This window comes from Musca autumnalis, unplaced genomic scaffold (assembly GCF_047663935.1).
Source record: "Musca autumnalis isolate F117 unplaced genomic scaffold, ASM4766393v1 scaffold_2, whole genome shotgun sequence".
Classification (NCBI taxonomy): domain Eukaryota; kingdom Metazoa; phylum Arthropoda; class Insecta; order Diptera; family Muscidae; genus Musca; species Musca autumnalis.
Window position 1 is genome coordinate 94990642 of NW_027411755.1, and position 13054 is coordinate 95003695.

The window sequence follows — 13054 nt, forward strand, 5'->3', positions numbered from 1 at the left end:
TATAGAGAGAACCCTTTGGTATGGTGTTTGGAAATTCCACCTATAAGTGTACGAAAAGTACTGAATGTTACTAAATTGGTACCAATTGTATATTTTGAGCGGATATAGCTACAATCTTCAAATTTGGTATGGGAATCAAGGTTGGGAAGTGGTGTTCATATAAGGAAATGATTTTGGAAGTTCGTACTTATGTGTACGAGAAGTAGTAAATGGTACTAAATTTGGTATAATTTGAATTTGGGTTAACGGATAGAGCTGAAAACCTGAAATTTGGAATTTAGATTACAGTCGTGAAAGTATGTGTACTAAAAGTACTTAATGGTACTAAATTTGGGTTTGGATAGACCTGGAAAACTGAAATTTGGAATTAAGATTACTGATGGAGTGAAGGACTGAAGTAGTTTTGGAAATTCGTACTTATGTACGAAAAGTACTAAACGGAACTAAATTTGGTACAATTTGGATTTGGGTATAGAGCTGGAATGCTGAAATTTGGTATTAAGATTACTTTTGGAGTGTAGTTTTGGAAATTCGTACTTATGGGTACGGTAAGTACAAAATGGTACTAAATTTGGATTTGGATCGACGTGGAAACCTGAAATTTGGAATTAAGATTACTGATGGAGTGAAGGACTGAGGTTGTTTTGGAAATTCATACTTATTAGTACGGAAAGTACTACATGGTACTAAATTTGGTACAATTTAGATTTGGGTGAACGGATAGAGCTGGAATTGTGAAATTTGGAATTGAATTGAGTCTTGGAAATTCGTACTTATGGGTACGAAAAGTACTAAATTTGGTACAATTGTACTAAATTTGGTACAATTGAAATTTGGGTGAACGGACAGAGCTGGAATCCTGAAATTTAGAATTAAGATTTCTATTGGGTGTAGGATTGAGCAAGTTTTGGAAATTCGTACTTAGGGGGTACGAAAAGTACTAAATGGTACTCAATTTGGATTTGGATACACGGATAGAGCTGGAATCCTGAAATCTGGAATTAAGGTTACTGATGGAGTGTAAGATTGAGGTAGTTTTGGAAATTCATACTTATGGGTACGGAAAGTACTAAATTTGGTACAATTTGGATTTGAGTGAACGAATAGAGCTGGAATCCTAAAATTTTGAATTAAGATTACTGTTGGACTGTAGGATTGAGCTAGTCTTGGAAATTCGTACTTATGGGTATGGAAAGTACTAAATGCTACTAAATTTGGTACAATTAAAATTTAGGTGGACCGATAGAGCTGGAATCCTGAAATTTGGAATTAAGATTACTTATGGAGTGTAGGATTGAGGTAGTTTCGGAAGTTCGTACTTATGGGTACGGAAAGTACTAAATGGTACTAAGTTTCGTACATTTTGGATCTGGGTTAACAGATAGAGCTGGAATCCTGAAATTTATTATTAAGAATACTTATGGAGTGTACGATTGAGGTAGTTTTGGAAATTCGTACTTATGGGTACGAAAAGTACTAAATGGTACTAAATTTGGTTCAATTTGGGTGAACGGAGAGAGCTGGAATCCTGAATTTTAGATTACTGTTGGAGTGTAGGACTGAGATAGTTTTGGAAGTTCGTACTTATGGTTACGAAAAGTACTAAATGGTACTAAATTTGGTACAATTTAGTTTTGGATGGACGGATAGGGTAGAATCCTGAAATTTGCAATTAGTGTTGGAGATAGTTATTGAAATTCGTACTTTCATACGAAAAGTATTCATGGTATTATGAATAGAGATGGAACTCGGAAATTTGGGTTTGGGTGTGTAGGGTTGAGATATGGATGTGGTTGTGGATATACGTACAATAAGTGTACCAAAATTACAAAATGGCACAGAATTTGCTTCAAATTTTTATTGTGTAAATTAGTAGAGCTGAAATTGTGAAATTCGGTATTATGTTTATTAAAATCCACCTTGAAATGTATGAAAGGTTTCTACATGTAATACCATTGGCAGTGGTGAACAAGTAGAGCTTAAACTGTAACATATGAGCTAACGTTCTGGATTTTAAAAATTTTACTGAATAATGTACTATTGTTTCTGTGTTAACACGAATTCGGTTTCTAAATAATGTAATAATTGTTCCACAAACATCATAGACGGGACAAGGGAGACTTCTCTCATATCAATGAGTGCACCCCGATTCATATTAGCTCGATGATATGGGATCTATGGGATCTATAGTTTATCGCCGAGTCCGAACGGCGTGCCTTACGACACCACTTGTAGAGAAGTTTTACATGGCTGAAATACTCAGGAAATGTCGCCAACATTACATTACAAAATTTGATGTTGCCTGACCGGGGAATCGATCGGTTTTCTACATTTTGGAATCAAAAATTCCAAAATTCGGTTGGAAAATGTGGATAAAATTTTCAAAATACCCATACCGTTCTAATAAAACATGGACTGAAATTTAAAATGTAGGCCGCTGTTGAAGTTTAGAGGTCTTCCTTTAGATTCGAACAAAACGTACGAACAGTACTTGAAAGAAATTAAATATGAATTCAAATAGGTATTAGTACATAAAACTTTTCAGTGTTCACCATATTAAATATTGTTTATTTGAATATTATTCCTTTTCCGCATACGAAGTAGCGGGCATTTTACTAGTACACATTAAAATAGCAAAAAATCCCATAAAGCTGAATTTGGTGCAGAGCTAGGGTGTGACATTAGAAGCAATATCCTAAAAGTCCCCGATCCCATGTCTGCAAATAATGTTATGTGGTGGAACTAAGGAGTATTACTGAAGGGAAACTAATTATTTCATTATTTGTACATAAATACATATTTACATATTCTCAGTGGTGTAGGGTATCATATAATCGGCTCCGCCCGACTTTGATGCTTTCCTTAGTGCCAATTTACATTAGGCGAGTTTACTTGCGGCAATTGTCAGTTTGTGGGTGAGAGAGGGTGTTGAGAGGCAAAGGGTTACCATATACCTCACCTCTCTCTCCATCAAACTGACAATTGCCGCAAGTAAACTCGCCTAATGTAAATTGGGACGTACTTTTTTATTTTTGTTTTGATTAATTACACTGTGCCACAAATTGGAACTCAAGGTCTGTGCGGTGGAAAATTCCTTTTGGAGATGAAAGCACTTAGTGAGTATATTAAGAACCCAAAAGGAAATTTTCCCCATAGGTCAAGTTTCTGAGATATCGGGCGATTAGTTTTTTGAATTTTCGCCTATGATGCTTGAGAAAATAGCTTTATATCTCTGTTTGCCGTTATTGTAGCATCGTTTTGAGATTACATGTCTTCAGTCAAATCGAATAGCGAATCTTGTAGAACATTTCATTCTTCTAACTCAATTCCTTTCATGTCCTTTTCGTCCTTTCTTTCTTGAACCGTAGTAAAATTACCACAAGATGAGATTTTACAGCATCCAAATATTCCACAAAAATATTGCTCAGAGAATTTTAGGTAAGGTTCTCATTGACAACTAATCGATATTGTCGCGTTTTCATTGTCCTTTTTGACATTTACCCGGGTTTTGTTCAGAAAAAACCTATGTTTTGTTTTTCTGTATATTCGTTATTTGTTATGTATTGGTAGGTAGACATACCCATTGGTTATCGCTTATATTGACATCTGGGATGTATCTGAAATATTTACCATATATAGCTCCCGATATGCTGAACACGTTAATGACAAATTTTCTTGGAGAATAGATCCGGTTATATAATATTTTGAACCGGATATAGCGATATAAAACCCGGATTTTGTACCGATATTAAGTAACCGATTAAGCTTATATGTATACCATTAGAAAGCTAATAAAATTGCCAATCAGGGAAACTTCTGGGCCAAACTTCTGGGTTATAGCGAAATGGAATTTATGTTACGGGTTTATTGTCGTGCTCTTAAAGTTCATCAAGAATGTATGCATCACGCCATAACCCAGAAGTTAGAAGAATGAAATGTCCTACAAAAAGATTCGCCATTCGATTTGACTGAAGACATGTAATCTCAAAACGAAGCTACAATAACGGCAAACAGAGATATAAAGCTATTTTCTCATGCATCATAGGCGAAAATTCAAAAAAAATAATCCCGCGATATCTCAGATACTTGGCCTATGGGGAAAATTTCCTTTTGGGTTCTTAATATACTCACTAAGGCCTTTCATCTCCAAAAGGAATTTTCCGCCGCACAGAAACCTTGTTGCACAGTGTTATTTATTTTTCAAACACAATATGAAATAATAAAAAATAAAACTCCATAAAAACACTTACTCTGTGACATCAATTCGAAGAAAGTCTGTGTAGATCAGCAACAACTGTCCACCCAGGACATAGCCCACAGCCGGTCCAAGCATTGTCATTGTATAGTAGGTTCCTAAAAAAGAAAACAACTCATAATAAATTCGCATTTTATATGTAAAACGTTTAATTCAATACAATCTGTTTTATAATAGTTGATTTGAATTACATCGGCAAATTTCATTAAATCTAAAAGGCTCACAGATTCTGTATGTTCATAGTAAACACGCATACATACATACATATGTTTTGTGTTTCAGTTCATAAAGCAACTGCCATATCGCCATGTCTTGAAGGCATAAATAAAACACACAGATTCAACATCAAATCCTAAATCGAAAAAGTACCCCTTATATGGTCGATAGCGGGACAAATTAGTTACTGTCTTTGTCTACAAATGTTTTTGAGGTCTCTTAGATTATCTTAACTGGAAACCAATAAATTTTCTAATAATTTCGATTCGATGTTTACTTTGAGACACTCGCATGGATGGCAGCACAAAGCAACTAAAATTGAAAATAAAACAAAGATGAAAACAACAGATCAAATAGACAGACTGTTTGAATTACAAAAATGAAAGAAAAAGTTGTGTAAATGCTAAGTAAGGCATGGTTGCCATACGCAGGCAGCACCATGGAAATTGCGTTCCGTGTGATGTCTGTCTGGTGAAGGACAAAAAAGAAGGAGGGTGATGCAAACCCCCTAACGCGTCATATTATATCAGGACATGTCTGTACGTACATATACATATGTATGTATGTTTATTATGCAGCAATGACATCAACACAAATCAGTGGGTGCGTGTGTGTTAATGTTTTGCCAAATCAGCAGTTCCTAAGGACTCGTGTAATAAGCTTCGAATGATTTAGTTGCGTGGTGACAAGTGTATAAATGACGAGCGAACGATATTTTCTGTTGACAATCAAGACAATCCGTCTCATTTAGGAAGGATCGTATAAAGTATTTAAAGGGAATAAAGGGAATAAAAAATTTATAAAATTATATATTTTTAATGTAATAAATATAAAAATTTGACACACGACAACAAAATGAAATTGTCTTTAGTAGTGTCGTTAACGACAAATAGCAAGACAGTGTCTGTAAAGCTGTCGTCAACGAAATAACGGTATTTTGTCTTCGAAGTCGTCGTGGACGACAACTTCGCTTACCCCGTTGCCCAAGTTGTCGTGCATGAATACTGGGACACTTGTGTGAAAATGTCGTCAACAATTTCAAAGGGCTGTCTGCAATAAGTCGTGAACGAATTGGAAATGCCGTGCACGATTATCAATGTTGTCTTAAAGACACTTTCTACTGGGATGTAACATGCATAAGGAAACGAGACACACTCACTTTCTGATTCGATTTATGCACGTCCATATATATTTTCTTCCGATTTCATGTATTTGATGCATTGAACACGCTATATGTCCGATTTCCTTAAAATTTGAAAATTTGGTCTAGAAATAAATGTGCCAAATTATATTGAAATCGGTTCAGATATTGATATATGTAGCTTCCATAAATATTTTTCGCTTTGTATGTCCAATTTCAATGAAATTTTGAATGTGTGACAGAATTAGGTCTAATTAAATTAAGGCCGTATTTTCTTTACAATGAAGGACAAGGATTATCAAAACTGAGTGATAAAAACTAGTGCGACTTAGGGAACCACGCGAACGCATATATCCGAAAGATTGTGCTTCTTTAAGAAAAAATATTTATCAATAGTATTTTTTGGCTTGGCGCTTTTTCAGAAATACATGGAGCGCATGGAAAATTTACACACTACAAATTCGTCCGATAATATCGAAAGGAAAAAATATCAACCGATAGTAACTTCTAAAATGAGGTATCGATATAATCGATAGTACCGTTAATTGTTTTACATCAAATGAATACCTCAAATCGGTCGAAAATATACATATTTGGGGGCTATATCCAAATCTAAACAGATTTCAATATCCAGTATAGTCTCAATAATGAAATGATTAGTTTTTGGTGATGATCGTGAAATGTTCAGGGGATGAAATGGACCAAAAACAAAATTTTAACCAATTTTGTAGCGGCTCTATAGGTCAAAATAATAACCCGCAAAATTTTAAACAAAGTTTGAGTTTATGATGAAGAAGAAGCGTACAAACCAACGTGAAGATCAGATAATACTTAGCGGGTTAAATGGACTGAAACTATTGTGTGAAATCAGGGTTTCGGAGTCGAGGTATTTTTGGCTCGACTCCGACTCCAGACGAGTTTTTTTTTGACGACTCCGGCTCCGACTCCGGCTCCGGGTCGACTCCGAGAGTGAGTTCCTATACCACTAAAAATGAATAAAATGTTCTCACATTTTTAACTTTTTCCTATATTTTGGCCTATATAGGCTAATGTGTTAGTTTTTCCTTACATATTAATTAGAAAGGGCATTCGTTCGAATACATTCGAACATATCAATATTGTTTCTGCCGAATCTTACATTGAAAATAGCAAATTTAGAAATTTTTTTTTTTTTTGAAAATTTTGCCTTTTTAGGCGAAGATCATTTTTAGTATTAATTTTTAATTAATTTCTCGTTGGAAATCGAGCTTAATGATCAACAATGCATCTGAAAAAGGAAAGCCGACGACTCGAAAGTTTTTGTCGGTTTTCCTTTTTTGCACGAGTATATTCTGGACGGAATTCTTCCGCGTGGGAAATTCTTTAAGCTTTCAAAATATGTGAGAATGAAGGGGCAATACAAATCATAAGGACAACATGCAATACAAATTACAAGCAATTCAAACTGGATGTAACCCAACATTTTAGTGCGCTTAGCCTTAAAAGGAGACCCCCAGTTGTAAAGCTCAATAAGTCCATTTTTCATGATTTTTTCCGAGAAAACTACATAACATTTTGCTTGATTTTTTTCTTCATCTGAAAGCGAAAAATATTACGAAGTTTTGAGACCGTCTACGAAACCCTGTTTTTATTAAAGCATTTTGCTTGCCAACCAACTTTACCTCGAAAACTGATAAGCTAATTTTCATATATTTTGGTGACCGATTTCGAGAAAAGACAGTTTATTTGCTGCATACAAAATAAAATAAATTGTTCCCATCCAACTCTTATACTATGGCATTATTGTTCCGATCGACTTAAAAATTTGATCACCCCAGCAAAATTTGACGGAAGGGGTTCTTTGCGATGACGTGATTTCATGTCATCTTTTGCATTGGTTCAAAGGAAGTCGTGAAAGATCCGATCTTTTCATTAGGATTTGAACCAATGCAAAGGAAGTCGTGAAAGATCCGATCTTTTCATCAGCATTTGTACCCATTCCATCGATCCAATAGATATGATGTTTGTGTTTTTATTTACACACCTGTTTATTTTCATTTTGGTATGTTCCAGTACTGCAAAAATCTACTAATTTTTACTATTTTTGCCGATAACATAAAGGAAAAATTGTTATCGTAGTAAAAATAAGTAGATTCTTGCAGTTTCTGGAACAGACCAAAGTTGTTAGAACTGTCGTCGTGATGTTGTCTTACATTTCCTGCATATCAAACAACTAAAATTTCTAAACAATTGGTATTATATGAAGTCCCAACCATCGAGCTAAAAATAGAATCGGACAGCACACATTGCTATTTTAAAAGTTCCCTTGTCTGTTCTAAATCTGACATAGAATGAAATCAATCAAATCTCGCTTCTTGGAATTTGAAAAAAAGTCCGAAACGAAAAAGAACAAGAATCTGAAAATAAAGAAGAAACTACTTTTGGAAAGAAACAATTAAAAATAAATTAATTAAGCATAAATGGTATTTTCCATAAAAATTCTCTCCTCCCCGTTCGTTACATTTTGTTCTTAGAGATCCCTAAAGCAAGCCGGGTTGTAGATCCCTACATATTTCCGTCACTAAACAAAAGAGTATAAATTACCAAAATGTTTAGGCCGGGAGCAAGCCTAGTTCTCTTTGATACACTTCCATTACTTATTGTTTTTATCAGCTGTTATTTAATGTGCAAGTAGCAACATCCATATCACTGTGTATTAGAATAAGACAACAATAATTCTAAGTGTTTTTTATACCGATCGCTAACATTTTTTACCTTGTACAACAGAAAAGAAGAAGAGTCTCAAATAAAGTACTACTACTACTACTACTACTACTACCAAAATGTTGTTATAAAATAACAAAATTATAAAATAAAAGTAATTTACGAAATAAAAATACTTAAAGGAGTGCATTTGGAGTCCATGTTGAAATCTGAACTGGTGATGGGAAGATAATTGAGAAAACCTTTTGTAAGATGAAAGAATATCAGTTGCGGAGAACGGAGGAAGTAATCTTTTGCGTTGCAGCGGTGGTGATTACATTGCAATTTTGGATGTAAACTTTTGAAAAACTAAACTGATAAATTAATTGTAGCTATTTCATGAATTCGTTTGAATTAATAAAGAGTTTTGTTTTTCATGAAAACCATATTTCAATACAGCATTTCCATTTTCCAAACAAGACATGAAAATTTCATGCCAAGGGGTTGGTGAAAATGACATGCCAAAGCATTGGTTAAAATGACATGTCAAAGCATGGGTGAAAATAACGTGTCAAAGCATTGGTGAAAATGACATGTCAAATCATTGGTGGAAATGACATGCCAAAGCATTGGTGGAAATGACATGTCAACGCATTGGTTAAAATGACATGCTTAGGATCCAGAAAAGAACGTCATCTTTTGGGGTCCACGCTCATATAAAATTCATCGATGAAGATGCTAAAAAGATGACATGCTAGATCACTTGCACCCATGATTGAATGTCATCTTTGGCATCGAACATTTTGCTGGGATATTCTATGCTATGCTATTTATACTAAAATTCAGCGCTCACATTTTGAACTTTGGTGTGGAGTGGATAATTTTATTGAAATATTTGAGATATATTGTGTAAACAACCTATCACGTAGGCAGTCAGATGTTTCCTGGAACTGAAAAATTAGCACACGAAAAAATTAGCATGAAAATATTCTACAAAAATGTTGCTAGGAAAATTTTATGTAGGGTCGGTTCACTAAGACAAGAAATCGATGTTGTCATGTTTCCATTGTCCTTTATTATCACTTTTACCCGTCCTTTATTATCACTTTTTCTCATGAAAACTCTGTGGTTATGTATTTCATTGAATTTCGTATATGCTATTGATTGTGTAGAAAACTCGGATACACATGAACTATGTCTGTTCCTGGCGGACAGATCCGGTTATTTGAATGTCTACATCTAATGCCCTCATTGAGTTCATAAAGAATCCTAGAAGAAAGATTCGCCGTTTGTCAGACTTCTGAGTTGTGGCGGGATGAATCTGTCGTTGACTAACAACGAATTTAATCTGAATTTCATATATACCCAGCAAAATGTTCGTGCCAAAGATGTCATTCAATCATGGGTGAAAGTGATCTGGCATGTCATCTTTTTAGCATCTTCATCGATGAATTTTATATGAGCGTGGACCCCAAAAGATGCTATTCATTTTTGGATCCAAAGCATGTCATATACACCAATTCTTTGACATGTCATTTTCACCAATGCTTTGGCATGTCATTGCCACCAATGCTTTGGCATATCATTTTCACCAACCCTTTGCAATGACATTATCATTACGACGAGAGTTTTAACAACGTTGGTTGTGATTTCAAGTCTCCGACAACATCAATCCTATTGTAAATAATTAATCTTATATACATATGTAGAAAAATTTTTATAAATAAAAACAAAATTCATCTCTATTGGGGCGATGGAATGGGTTTAAATGCTGATGAAAAGATCGGATCTTTCACGACTTCCTTTGCATGGGTTCAAATGCTGATGAAAAGATCGGATCTTTCACGACTTCCTTTGCATTGGTTCAAATGCTAATGAAAAGATCGGATCTTTCACGGCTTCGTTTGAACCAACGCAAAAGATGCCATGAAATCACGACATCGTATGGAACACCTTCCTTCAAATTTTGCTGGGTAGTTAATAGATTATGCGAAATTTACCGACCACAATGTCTTTAATAGAGGAAAAGGATGATTTCTCATAAAAAACAGGATAAGAATACCAATAGACCTTTGTGAGAAGACCAGTAAGACTTCTGACGAAAGAGGTTAAATGTCCAATCTTAATTTTATTGTCATAGAACTTTACTTTTGTTTGCAAAAATGTAAAGAATCATTTGGGATCAACAAAATAGGGACTACACTCCAGAGGATAGTAAGTATCCTGTGAATTGTCCTTTAAATTAGTATAACATACCGTTTGCATATATGTTTTCTTATAATTTTCTTTTAAAATAAATAATGATTTAAAAATATGTTCTTGTTCCAAATTTAATTTTATGTTTCTATAAAGTGGAAAAAATTTTGCCCGGAGTCGGAGTCCAGTTATTTTTGACGACTCAGACTCCGACTACAGCAAAATTGCTCGACTCCGACTCGTAGACTCCGAATCCGAAACCCTGTGTGAAATTTGTAAAAATAGCGGTTAAACAACGGAAGTAGTAGTACTACATAAGTGGGTTTCATTACATTTTAGTTTGTGTGAACTAAATTTTCCTTTCCTGCTACAAAAATGTCTTTGTTCATGCTAGATAACTTTTTGGTTTTGGTCATAACTTTTGGTTTCACAATCATTGAAAAGAAGTTCCGTGGAGAGCGATTGTCCAGGGATAGTGGTATAGGGTATCCCATCGTCGGCTACGTCCGACTATAGACTTTTCTTAGTTGTTTTTTAATTGGAATTCTCAAATCGAACACCTAGGAGTGACTTATTCATAAAAAATAATATATTTTTGGTACTATTCGGTAATCCGGCAAATTTGATAATTCGTACACCGTCGAAACATGCGGTGTCCGTATTATCGAAATTATACTGTAATTTTATTGCTATACTAAATTATATTATTTATTTGTGATTTTTACTTTTATGGTATGCGGTGTTGTAGAGCACTGATGTTCGTCCTTATTCTCATCTGGCGTTGTGTAGCAAAGGAAATAGAATAAGTGTTCCTAAGTCCGGCATGTACCAGCAATTGGCATATTTTTTATTTGAAGAGATAACTAAAAATTATTATTACAAAATATAAAAAATTATCTTAAATATGCTTCAATAATATTATCAGCTAACTCTGTGTAAAATTTTATTGATTATATTGAAATTTAACTCTTTGTTAGTGTGTGTTTTTCACAAAAGTCGAAAATGCATATCTCTTAAATAAAATTAGTGGAGACGTCAACATAATAATGTCTGTAATTATATTAAAATGAACAAATTTTCAATAAAATTTTGGTTGTGATGGTAGAGAATATTCAAAAGAACACAAAAGGAAAAGAAATTACAATAAAATATTTCTAATTCTGCCATTTTTGCTGATGCCGATTTTAGGGACAACAGAGTGTAAAGTTTGTCAGAAGTCGGCATGAGGTAAAAAAGTTTGTTTTGTCCATTACTTTTAGCACAAAATTCTAAAACAATTTTAAATAAATACTATGAAGTCTAATTAATTGCAAAAAAATAATAACAAAAAAATTAATTTACAGTGTTTTATTTGTAAATGCAGTAAAAACTAGAAAATAATTTTTCGCTTAGCCTCAATAAGTATATTCTTCCTTGCGATTGAGTCTCAAAAAAAAAAAAAAAAATAATACAAAAAAACGCTTGCCGTATAAATTTTGTCACCATTTTTAATTTAAATGCAAGCGTTTTATTTGAGAAATTCCATCATGAAGAAGAATATATTTATTAAAATTATTTTATATTATTCTATTAACTTTTTAATTTATTTTTAATTTTAACTTTTTTAAATAAATTGTTGGACCACTGAGAACCCTATAACCAAATTACAGCCAATTTAGGCCGAATATGTGATAAAAAATTCCTGAAATACGGTGGTACCGTTATATGGGGACTATACCAAAACCTGGACATATGTTCACTATTTTTGGTGGGGGTTTCTGTATCATTGGGGACTAAAAATTGATCTTTCACATAGGTAAAAAACAAATCTAAAAAGAAAAACTTAAAAGGACTTCTAAATGTTAGCAAAATCTTTAACTTATTTACTTTTTAAAAGTAATATTGATTAAAATATGAATTATTTGTGTAAAAGTATGCTTTTTGTAATTTAAATAAAAAATCAATTATAAACAATCAAACTTTTTTACTAGATTTTTTTACTAAAATAAAAAAAAAAAATAATGTGCCGACTACTGGAACATGTCATGTCGACAACTGGAAAATTGTGCCGACCACTAGCAAAAAAACACTATTTTACAAAATTCGAAAATTTTAGAAGTTTTATAAGAAATAATTTAAATAAATTTTATATCATCGAAAGGTATACTAAATTTAGGCAAATAAGCAATTGTTCATAGCAGTTGAATACATTTACTTGGAATGGCGAATGATTGAAGTTATGCAAATCCTTAAAGTGCCGACTATTGGTGCACTTACCCTACTTTATCAGAGAGATAAATGCACAAACAATTTTGAGCAGCACTGATGTAGAGCTCTCAATTTTAGACATAATTGATTATCGTGATTATAATAACAACCTCCAGAACCTTCAGAAAAAAACCAGTCATGAAATGGTAAATCCGCCCGAGAAATCGACCATATACAGCTCCGAGAAAGAAGGTAGGCTTACACTAAAGACGTCAACTGACAGGCCAAAGAAATTGACTCCACGAATTGAAAGAAGAATACAAAATTAAAAAAATCAATGATAGACCCCAAAACAGCGTCATGAAATTGGCTCTTCT

The 13054-nt window shown here is 33.6% G+C and overlaps 1 protein-coding gene across 1 annotated transcript in view; it reads right to left on the minus strand.

The window, feature by feature from the left end:
• Oatp26F (Organic anion transporting polypeptide 26F) overlaps positions 1–13054 on the minus strand; it is a 101837-nt gene that overhangs the window by 22123 nt on the left and 66660 nt on the right. Inside the window, exon 4 of the mRNA XM_073968532.1 lies at positions 4251–4353. Within this exon, the coding sequence (XP_073824633.1) occupies positions 4251–4353 (103 nt within the window). The remainder of the gene's footprint in view (positions 1–4250; positions 4354–13054) is intronic.